Here is an 11,510-nt window from a genome sequence, read left to right as displayed (position 1 = left end):
CCAAATAAAAACACTGTGTAACGTGGTCAGTTAATTCAAGTTAAATCCACAAAATAGTCTTCGCTGTTTCAACAAAAAGGCGCTGGATGGAACTGGAGCCAAACCAGGGCAGATTGGGAAAAAAACAAATGGAGGCCAGCAGCTGTCTGTCAGTGTCAACACAAACTGCCACTAGTGACTGACACCAGTTTAAATGACAACTTCCTGTGTTGTTGCACAGATTAAAGCCAATTGCCTTTGATGTTACACAGTCAATGGCATCGATGACACATATATGTATTTTTTTTTAAAACCTGCAGTCACCCTCCACACCCGTTGGGGGCGCTAATGTGCGTTATTCAAATTTTTTGTTTTACGAGAAGAAGAAGAAACTGCATCTGTAACCCGGAAGTTAAACTTCACAACAAAAAAATTGCCGGGAAATCTGCTCCGTGAAACCATCTCAGGCAGCCAATGGACTTTTTGTGTAATTTGAGTAAATAGTGTGTTTGTCTTCGGACTTGTGTGGAACCACAGTGTCTCTCAACGTGTGTTCAACATGGACGAGTATGACGAAATGTTCGGGATCGAGGATGAGTTCGAGGACCAGTTCGCAGACGAGCTGGAGGTTCTGGCTCAGATGGAGGGTGAGTCCTGAGCAAACTTAAACTTAAACTTGAACTAACTTCTGTATAAAACACGTCATTATTTATCATTAACTCGTTTTAGCTTCTTTGTGCACATCCTCAGAAGCTAACAATAAATAAACAACTGAGCAGCTGTTCATCTTAGTTAAGAAACATTTACTTTATTGGTCACATTCATACTTTACATATCACTGTTTTCTAATAGATCTTTAAAAGCATTAGCACACTCATAAAAATCAGTCCCCTGGTGATTTTGAGTGTGTTTTATGAGCCAGATTTTTGACATCAAGATCTCTGCATTATCACAAATTCACTAAATGCTGAAAAACACAAAATCTCACAATCTTTTCAGTAGTTTTTGTATAATCCTGCTAAAATACAAACAGCAATGCAAACATAGACTCCATGACAGAAGTGATGACTGTGTATGAAGGGGACATGCTGGTTAAAATGACCCTGATCCTGAGTGAATGCATTCAAATTACTTAGACATATTAAAACAGCCCATTTTCACACAGGAAAAGCTGGAAAAGTGCAAATGTTTGTTTCAAAGAATTACTTATATTTTGAATTAGTTCTAAAACTTATTAGTTTTGTTGTGAGTGTTTCATCAGCTGATCATTTCTAGCAGTAATAATCATTATACAAATGTGTCTGTGAATGGCCCAGACGAAGCTCCCAAGGCGAACGGACATCAGACTCGGGCTAAAGCAGACGACATTTCAGACATAGAGCACCTGCTGGATGAGAAGCCCACCAGTGAGTTCACTCTTGTTGTGTGTCCTTGGTTTTCATTGTTATTGTCATACGTTTGTACTTTAAATCTGATTTTGTCTTTTTAGCTCCACAGGCGAAACGGCAGAAGCAGGAACAGGGTGTGGTCAAGCGGCTTTTCAGCAAATCACCAACTCGAGAGAAGAAAGTCCCATCGCGGAATGCTGACGTCACACCTCCATCCTCTCCAGAGCAGTATGAACCATCTGGCACCTTCAGGTAGGACGGAGGGACGATGAAGATCGGGAATTGAAATAGCTGTTAGCAGTCGAGTAGAGGTTTGGTTGTTGAATGCAATTTAAAACATAACTTTGCCGATTTGGAATATTCTAAACTATGTCTGTTTTCCAGGTCTACTCCTGGTGTGTTGGACATCAGTGGCTTTGATACAATCCCAGAGACGCCCTGGCGACCTCCTTCAGCAGTGCCAGCATCTCAGTGTGTGCTGAAGCGACCTCCGTTAGACGGAGAGTACATCAGTGTGACGGACTCGGCAGGGAGTCGGGTCTACCTCCGACAGAAAGAAGAATTAGAGACAAAGGTTAAACTCCTCAGCAATCACACAAACACAGTTACACACAGACCCCTCATAGTACCTTGTTTTAAAACACTGACTAACTCTTACAAACCTCTGGTGTCCAGTATATACTGATTTCTCACCTGTGTGCTTCTCCAGGTAGTGGATACCAGAGTGGCACCAAACTTCCAGGGCGAACTGGGGCTGCTGGCGGTGCCGATAAGGGAGCTGAGAGAGGAAGAAGCTGAGAGGGTGAGTAATGCAGTGGGTGTTGTATGTGTATTAACTGTGAAGTAGTTTGCACCGCACCACACAGTTTATTCTCTTTGGTCACAGTGGCAAAAGGTGAATAACACAATATTTTCAATTAAACCTGAGTTTATCTGCTGCCGAATAAAGCACAATTTTCAAGGATTTAAGTCATCTGATACAAAACAATGAAGACACCAAGCTTATCTTGTCATAAGTAAATGTTCTTGAATTTTACAGTTATAATTGAAAAAGAGGTTTTTATCTAATGTCTGTGTTTTCTTTTTGAGCTCAAAACAAACTGAATACAATAATTCATTTGCTTTATCCAGTCATCTACCTGTTCAATGTAATTCTATAATTTTTATCAAAAAAATTTCACTTCTATAGTTTTTCACATATTCTCCTCGGTTTTTAATCCCACAGCGCCATCAGCAGGTTGTGTTGGAATCTCAGCGGCTCACAGAGCTGCTGGCCAGGTACCCGCCCCCCCCACCCCCTCTTTTATCTAATTTATACACACATGCAAACATTGTGAATATGAATACATGCTCTTAGTACTGTTTACGTTCAATTACAGCAGTGTGAACGATGGGCTTGTTGAGTCTGAAACCAGAGGAGATGAAGATTTTGAAGATCCTGATGACACAGAAGGTCGAAGATCGCGTCTCTGGGTCGACAGATTTTCTCCCCGACACTACACAGAGCTTCTCAGTGATGATGTAAGTCGTGTTTCTTTACAGCAGAGCATGTCTGTGTTTGTAAGAAAATCAAAAAGTGCTCTTTTACGTATAAATCCAAGTCTTCTCCTGGACACTGCTTGAACACCATATGTGTGCGATTGCTTTTCCTTGCAGTTTACCAACCGCTGTCTGCTGAAGTGGCTTAAACTTTGGGACACTGTAGTGTTTGGAAAAGAGAGGAAGTCCCGCCCTGTCCGCCCTGAGAGACAGCCTGCCCAACAACACTCGTTCAATCACTCATTCAAACCCAACCAAGGCAACCCGAATCCAACTCGCTTCAAGACCAAGATAGAGATGACTGAGGAGATACTGGAGGCGGAACTGGATCAGTACAAACGACCCAAATACAAGGTGGAACATCTGCATGATCGTGTCAGTAGAATGACCTTTAGCTGATATAAAATAACTAATTTATCTTTGTCCCTCTCTAGGTAACATTGTTGTCTGGCCCTCCAGGTTTGGGGAAGACCACCCTGGCTCATGTTATCGCCAAACACGCTGGATACAATGTCGTGGAAATCAATGCCAGGTTAGAAAAAACTAAATCCACACTTCACCTCATGATACACGTAAATGAACAAGAATTAGTTCCAGAGGAATCCTCCCGTAGTGATTCCATTGGAACGGTTCATGTTTTTACAGTGATGACCGCAGTGCAGAGATTTTCCAGAAACGCATCGACACAGCGACGCAGATGAAGTCCGTGCTGGGAGGCGACCAGAGACCAAACTGTCTCATTATTGATGAGATTGATGGAGCGCCGGCGGTACGTTCAGGGCACCAGCAAACTAACCTGATAATAATAATAATGTGGTTCAAATCTAGCAAAATATCTTTATCTATTCTTGTGTTTAATCTTTGGTGCTCGACAGGCTGCCATCAACATTCTGTTAGCAACTCTGAACAGGAAAGACGGACATGGCGGCGAGAGCGGAGCAGAGACTGCGAAGAAGAAAAAGAAGAAGGAGTCCATTCTGCTTCGACCAATCATCTGCATCTGTAACGACCTGTAAGAGAGACTGTGGCGTTCAACAGCAGCACCAAAAAAATTCACTACATGTGTGACTTATAACATTTCTTCCAGCTTGTTTCTGATGGCCTCTGTTTCCTGTTAGTTATGTTCCAGCGCTCAGGCCTCTCCGGCTGCAGGCCTTCCTTCTGGCTTTCCCTCAGACTCAGCCTACCCGCCTCGCACAGAGACTGTCTGAGGTCAGCACGCACACACACACAGGAAGAGACCGAGCCACACGAATGCTGCATTTTGGTGTATGACCCCTGTTTTCTTCCTTCTTTGCAGATTTCTCTCCATCAGGGGATGAAGACGGACACAGGCACTCTGATGTCCCTGTGTGAGAAGACAGACAACGACATCAGGTCTTGCATCAACACACTGCAGGTGGGTGTCAGCACTGTGAAGGAGGGGCCTACATGTAGGTGAGCATCTGTCTAATGGTAACTGTGATTTCAATGTGTGTATCTGAGCAGTTCCTCCACGGTCGTGGCCACAAGCAGCTCAACACCAAGACGATCCAGTGCGTCTCCGTGGGACAGAAGGATCAGAACAAAGGCTTGTTCCATCTGTGGCAGGAGATCTTCCAGTTACCACGAACAAAACGGTATTTGTCCTCTTGTCTAAGTTTGTGAGTTTGTCATGAAATCATTTTGCTGTATCTGCCGGATGCAGAGACCTTTTTTATTTATTAACAACAATATTCACTGTGGGCAAAGTGGGACCTGTGACTAAGTTTGCATTTACTGTGGACTTCAATAGTGACATAAGAAACAGAATTTGTCAATCTATAAAAAGTATTGATTTAATTTTCACTGTTATTTCACATTTCATATAGTTTCTTTTTTATTGTGTCATTTCATGTAAAATGCTTTTTCATGTAAAATGCTTTTTACAAAAGTTATTTAAAAATTTAAATCCTCTTTTGCAGACCACTGATCTTATGTAAAATATGTGGACCTTAAATAATTGTTTATTTTATAAGTCGACCTTTCCATTCATCCCTCAAGTTCTTATTTTTCTGCCTATTTAGTTCATGTTATATTTGATTATATAAGATCATATTTGATATTAGGATTTACTGTCTAAAACAGCTGGAATGTGCCAAGCACGATACAAATATCAATCCCTTGGTAAATACAGTAATTCTAAGCTTTTATGATCCCTGCTGGTTTTCATTTATAGCTTTTGTTCTTTGGTCGGTGAGAATATTAAACAGATGGTAGATTAAACATGCAGAAACTGAAGCATATTCACAACTCGAAAGCAGTTATTTGTCTTCTTTGTCCCTCACTAAGTAGATGTTGATCACTTGTCCTGATTTGTCCTCTAAGGAAACGCATTGGGGAAGGGTTTGACGGGACACCAGGCCCAGGAGTGGGAGCTCAGAGGTTTCAGCACATTCTACACTTGTCTTCATCCAGTGGAGAGTATGAGAAGGTTTCTCAGGTAAAGAACAAACTATTTTATTTGAAATCCTAGTATTCAGAAAAGCACTAAAAGCATTGGCCCACGCTTTACTCGCATCTGTCCTTTCTCTCAGGGTCTGTATGATAATTATCTGGCCATGCGTGTGAGGGACCCCAACATGGACTGTGTGTGCGAGGCTCTGGATTGGCTCTCGTTCTCAGACCGGTTAAACCAACAGATTCTGCACAACCAGAACTTCTCCCTGATGAGATACCTGCCCTTCCTGTCCGTCACGTTCCACTTCCTGTTTGCCAACACACACGTGCCCCGCATCAGTTATCCCCACAGCCAGTACGAGGTACAGTTACTGATCAACTACACACTCTACTGTGAAGCTGTGTGACAAATAACATAAGGACCCAAACAAAAACAAAGTGCATGACATCCTTTAAGCAGGTACGTTCTCACTGAGTCCTTGTTGTGTCCTCTACAGGCCTCCACCCGTCTCCTGGCCAGTAGGAACGCCTTGTCCTCCATGTTGGCTGATATCCCACCATCCATCAGAACCAGGATCAGCCACCTCAGTCTGAGTCTTGACATTCTCACGCTGCTCCTCAACATCATCAGTCCAAAACTACGGCCTGTAAGTAAAAACAATAACAGGATGCCTTCATATGTGTCTGTATGTATATGTAGTGAGTGGAAATCCGCCCAGAGTCTAATAACCACATGACAAGACTCTAAACCATGTACATTTATTTTCTATGGCACTGGATTTAGAGGAATGGAGAAAACCATCACTGATTACGTCAGTAAGAGTAAACTTGTCAGTGACTCAGGCTGATCTCACGTCCTGTTTATTCCTCCAGGTGAATCCTCAGCTGTTCAGCAGCAGAGAGAAGGAGCAGATGCGGGAGCTGATCAACACCATGTTGGCCTACAACCTCTCCTACAGGCAGGACCGTACGCCTGAGGGACAGTACACATACGTGCTGGAGCCGTGAGTACTAACACACACAGACACACACACACACACACACACACTCACCTCTATCCCGCTGTGTCATGCATGTGGACACATGTGGAGCAGATGCGTGTTCCTGGGATGTTGAAGGTCACTTCTCTTGTTCGCACTGTGGGTCTCTGAATGTAGGCTTAGAAAATAATCCCCTTAGCACCTAGTGTTTGCGTGTGTGTTGGTGTGGGAGCCAGGTGCTGAACTGCAAAGACTCACCAGTTGGGTGGATGCAGGTGGATGGAAAAAACGGGTCAAAGGATGGGGGAGAGGAAATAGCTGTTGGAAACGCTGGACAACATCAACAAAACAGAGGAATATTGAATCAGAAGACAGAGCTGGAAAGAGCGAGCACTGTTTATTTGGATCTTTTTTTTATGACGCCTGAGGAAAGCGGAGACTCTGGTGAATGGGATAAGTAGTCGGTCACCTCAGCCATGCCGTCACAGGCTGTGGAGCAGCGGAATGTCCGGGGGGGCTCCTTCCTGCAGGCTCGCTGTGACAACGTGCTGGTCACCAACGACTGGGGCCTGCCTCTGCTGGGAGCTCTGCTGGTGCTTCTCCTGATCTACACCTTCCTGTACCTGCCATCGCTCGCTCACCACAACAACACTCTCTGAGGCCTCATGGGTAAAGTGGATACGCCCAGTCCCAGAGGGTTGATTTAATTAGATGCTCTGGTTGATTGGTTGGACTCCACCCAACCAAGATCACAGGTGACTCGAGCCACTGTTTAGACCAATGGACCAAACTTTGGTCCAACCAGGAGACGGTCATAGTCCGGATCAAACTGAACCAGGGTTTGTTTGTAGTGTAAAACCCTTTTTTTTTTTTTAGTTCACCGGTATTCTGAAGATGACGACTTCTTGTGTTTACATCTCAACAGCTAAACAGATAAATGTCTTTGTCAAAGGTTAAACTACTGAATATTTTCTGGACAGTGTAAAGTGTATAAAGCGATATGTTAAAAGATAAGGCTGTGTGATATGACCAAAGTTTCATATCCCAATATACATAAATATCCACATTTGATGTAAATCTATATTTTAAACAAACTAACCACGTGCAGATGCGTATTTCTTATAATGTAATCAACACACCATATATAAAATAGATATTAATATCTCTAATAAATAATATAGAAATATTTTGTTCAACTATACTGCAATCTAAACTGTTAATATGATCAGAGATATAAATACCAAACATACTGTTTAACTGACAGAACCCCCCCTTCCTGTGTCACGTCCACTCTTGTTTGTGTTGCCCTCATGAAGCCGTGTAGACGAAGACAAAGCTTTGTTCACGTGATGTGAAAATATGTATATGTAAAGAGTGTGAATGCGTCAGAGTGGAAGAAACGATGGAGCCTAATATATGTAGTCATATCACACAGCCATGTTCCAGGGGAGTTTTAGCCAAGTGGCTCTTTCATTGGAGTTTGCAAAGTATAACAGCATCAATATTTTATAGTGATGCAATAAATAGCTTTTAGTCACACAGACTGGTTTTATCTTAATCTTATTTGTTAAGTTTTAGCTCCATCAGTCATTGATGTGAGTGAGGGTTGAGATTGTGTGTGTGAGTTGTGTGTGTGTGTGTGTGTGTGTGTGTGTGTTAGATGGAGATCAGTGTTAAGAGGATTAAGGTTTTAGATGCTGCAGATTCAGGGTTTTATTATTAAAAAAAACATCAACGATGGCACAAAGCGTTTTATTATTCTAACAGGGTTCACCCCCGTGTCAGCTGCGTCACGATTAAAGTGTTAATGTAAACAACTGTGTGTGACTCTTGTTTGTGAAGAGCTATTTCTTTAGTGTGTGTGTTTGTGTGTGTTTGCAGGCGTGTTGAGGAGGTGGTGACGTTTCCGGGCCTGCCACCACATCGCCAGCTGACTTATCAGGCCAAACAAACCATCAGCCGGGAGATGGAGCAAGAACGGATGAGGAGAGCTGAGCAACTGATGCTGCAGCGAAACCCTGCAGCGGTGAGACGTCAAACGCACAACACGCTTTAGCCAAGAGATTTCGGGTTTTGTTGTATTTGCAGCACAGATAATTAGGCCAACGTGTGTGTTAATAATCTAATGTGTTTATAATCCACTGTGACTATCGGCTGCAGAAAAAGGAAGAAAAAAAGAGCGCTGGTCACACATCAACCAGTAACCATCAGCAGAGGCTGGAGACCATTGTCAAACAGGCCACAGTGGAGATCAGGGTGAGTTTAAACACACAAACACACACACAGAAACAGAGTCCAACTGGTTTCCCCTTCAAACCTGTTCGGACCTAGTGTTAACATTTGTAGCTCGAAGTCCAGATGTAACAACACCCAATCACTCAGTTCACATTCGGAGGTTGTCTGGGATACATGTGACCACATTCTTTTAGTCTAAGAAAAGTGTCACATTCAATAATCTGATTGTTAGGCTCCAAATATGGTCTTAATTATGAACTAATGAACTTAGAGATGTCCACTTTTGATTGGATCAATCAGGACAGATGTTAAAACCACGTCTGAACTTTAGAAGTGTCAGGACCTGGTCAGGGGTCAGGACCCAGATCCCTGGCCATGATAAACAAAAACCTGTAGGTGGAGCCAGAGAGGGGCTGCCTGCAGCTGTTCTCCCTGAACATCTGTCTGTTAGAATGAGCTGTAGTGTTTTAATAGCTCAGTGATGAAGAGACGAACCTCTAGGGGGCAGGAATGAGGATAATGAGAAGTCACTGGGTTACGGTCCCCAATGATGAAACTGGGAAAATAGGCTAATGAGAGAGTGAGCGTGTGTTTGCTCGTTGTTATTGACCTTTTTATTGAGGACAGTGTTGAACTTCCTGTTGAAAGTCTTCATCCTCCTCTTCACTCTGTTTGTGTCCCGCAGCCGGAGGTGGATTTCTTCGGTCGCACCGTCGCCCCCAAACCTCAGAGAACTCAGCTGTCCTCAGACACAGGTACTGTGAGAGCTCCCTGTGACATTAGTGAAGCTTTGTTTAACCAATCCCTCTGAGAGCACGGGGCTGTTAGGGGGGAAAAATGCCTCGGGCAGCATGAGGTCCAAACATACTGGAGGTGAGGAGCGATGTGTGTTATGTAACATGTCAGAGCTTCTGAGGCTGAGATCTGGACTGTCAGCATCGCTGCCAGCATAATAATGGTCGTATCATATTTCTATTATCAACAAAAAGGATGTGACTTGGCCTGATCTACAGACGCCTTCCTTTATTTAGACAAAAGCCAACAGAATTAAAAAAATTCTTCGTGTTTTATTTTTAATGAAACTGTAATGAAAATCACTCGATCTAGATTCTTATCTGGATCTGCTCCAAATTACTCATAGATATAAGTCCCCTTTTTTTCCATCAAGATCCATAAGAAATCAACAAAAATACAGAAAAACTATGTTATAGAAAATAAAAAAAGAATCCTGGATCTGCAATTTTATCTGGATTTGCAACAAAATGTTATGGATTATTCCATCGCCCGTGTCCCATACTTCCGCTAAGTTTTGTGGAAATCTGTGTAGTTGTTTTTGTGTAATCTTGCATATAAACAAACCAACACATGGAAGGAGGTGGAATCATAACCTCTTAGGTGGAGACCATAGTTTGGCCAGTAGCTATTTGTCATTGGAAACAAACAAATGTAGAATTTGCATTTACAATAGATGTAAATAAACTGAATTGCCTAATTTGCCTTTTCTACTTCAGCATGACATCTGGTATAAATATTTCTTACAGTCGATTTCTGTAGTTTCATAAATGCAGTTTTAATCAAGTTATAGACGTCCAGTTGTTGCTGTTCATTAACATTAAGTTTAAGAGTCTGAGTCAACGTGAGGATTACAGATTCCACCAGGGATTCAAGCTGCTCTGTGGTGACGCAGGCCTGGATTCAGCAATTAAACAGGGACCCATTAAAATCACTGACCTTCCGGAAAATGATGCATCCCAGTAATTGATCAGCCGGGTAACGAGGGTAGAGAGTCGCAGCAGAGCTGAGGCTGTTTTTAGGTCAGAGCAGCTGAGTCCTGTCGGCTCTAAATCTGTGTCCTGATTCCCCGGCTGAATACCTGGACGTCAGTGTGAGAGCGAGGGGCTGGAGATGATCTACTTCTCTCTGTAGGTGCTCTGAGATGAGGCATCAGGGAAGGAAACGTTTGAGGACCATTGAAGACATGAGCCTTTAACACAGATCCCACAGACTGTCGTGGTGAGATAGTAGAGTTAGACTAAAGGTGTGAGCTCTCAGAGTGCCCTTCTAGTTATGAGCTTGTTACCTCATTTGTTAGTTAGTTGTATCTGTAGATTAAAGACGTATAACTACAACCAAGGCAGTTAAGTTTTTATTAATGTAGTTTTGTCAGTCTTCTTTTTATTTTTCGGCAAGATCTGGATTATGCTTTAAAGCAATTTGCACCAAACTTGGTGGAGGAATGGAAGATGGGCAATGGAAGAACTCTGATCAAGGAAATGGATTCAAAACAGGTCAATCTGAGGAGGGCTGTTTTAGACAGGGGAAAAGGGGTGCTGTTTTAAATGATCCTTGTGGTGTTTTGACCAAAGTATGTTACAGACATTTCATCAAGACTCCAATGAACCATATCAACTGTGGTAAAATGGGCATACGATGGGTCCTTTAACATGTCTAGATCTGGTATTTCTCTAGAAATAGTGTATGGATCGGATCTTGATGAAGAAATGGTGCCGAGATCTATGGGTTGAACTATTTGGTGCAGATCGTCGGTCTACTTCCTGTTTTCTTCTCTGTGGGATTGTTCAGCCTTGGTGGAGCTTTGTGCTCTAGTGAGTCTGATTCAAGTTAAACTTGTTATCAGTCACTTTCGGGTCCGTTAACTATTAGATTGCGTGACTAATGTCACAAGCAAAAGTCACAAGGTCGTGTGAGAGGAGCCTGAGGAATCTTCTCTTCTCTACCTTTGATGAACCCTGTTGTGTAGTATTTATTTTTTGATTGCTCTTTTCCTCTTGTTCTAGGAGAGAAATGTCCGGTTCTTGCGATGGGAGCCGCGGTGGGAAACAGTGACGTGTGGTTCCGGTTCAACGAGGGCATGTCCAACGCTGTCAGGCGAAATGTTTACATCAGAGAACTACTGTAACACACACACACACACTTTCTTTATTTTACCTCTGTTGTATGTACCTTTTTG

At 42.8% G+C, this 11,510-nt stretch overlaps 1 protein-coding gene across 1 annotated transcript; it reads left to right on the top strand.

Annotated features, from left to right (window-relative positions):
• The first annotated feature begins 538 nt into the window (after window positions 1-538).
• chtf18 (CTF18, chromosome transmission fidelity factor 18 homolog (S. cerevisiae)) lies at window positions 539-11,459 on the top strand. The gene is made up of 22 exons (XM_061093029.1): window positions 539-626; window positions 1,296-1,385; window positions 1,469-1,619; window positions 1,752-1,941; window positions 2,077-2,169; window positions 2,593-2,645; window positions 2,747-2,888; window positions 3,024-3,260; window positions 3,341-3,438; window positions 3,552-3,675; window positions 3,782-3,918; window positions 4,025-4,118; window positions 4,207-4,305; window positions 4,395-4,525; window positions 5,253-5,367; window positions 5,462-5,686; window positions 5,822-5,971; window positions 6,198-6,328; window positions 8,186-8,330; window positions 8,465-8,560; window positions 9,225-9,294; window positions 11,338-11,459. Exons 1-22 carry the CDS (start codon window positions 539-541, stop codon window positions 11,457-11,459), a joined length of 2,781 nt encoding a protein of 926 aa, XP_060949012.1.
• The last annotated feature ends 51 nt before the right edge of the window (window positions 11,460-11,510 follow it).

This window comes from Limanda limanda, chromosome 2 (assembly GCF_963576545.1).
Source record: "Limanda limanda chromosome 2, fLimLim1.1, whole genome shotgun sequence".
Lineage (NCBI taxonomy): Eukaryota > Metazoa > Chordata > Actinopteri > Pleuronectiformes > Pleuronectidae > Limanda > Limanda limanda.
Note: the sequence above shows the minus strand (reverse complement) of the source record. Positions and strands in the feature narration are given on the sequence as shown.

What these genes read in the sequence shown, in the direction of transcription:
- chtf18 (XM_061093029.1), top strand. Translation starts at nt 539, where the DNA reads ATGGACGAGTATGACGAAATGTTCGGGATCGAGGATGAGTTCGAGGAC. An exon ending in GTCGTGGAAATCAATGCCAG is followed by an intron (nt 3,439 to 3,551) that starts GTTAGAAAAAAC and finishes ATGTTTTTACAG; the next exon opens with TGATGACCGCAGTGCAGAGA. An exon ending in ATCTGCATCTGTAACGACCT is followed by an intron (nt 3,919 to 4,024) that starts GTAAGAGAGACT and finishes GTTTCCTGTTAG; the next exon opens with TTATGTTCCAGCGCTCAGGC.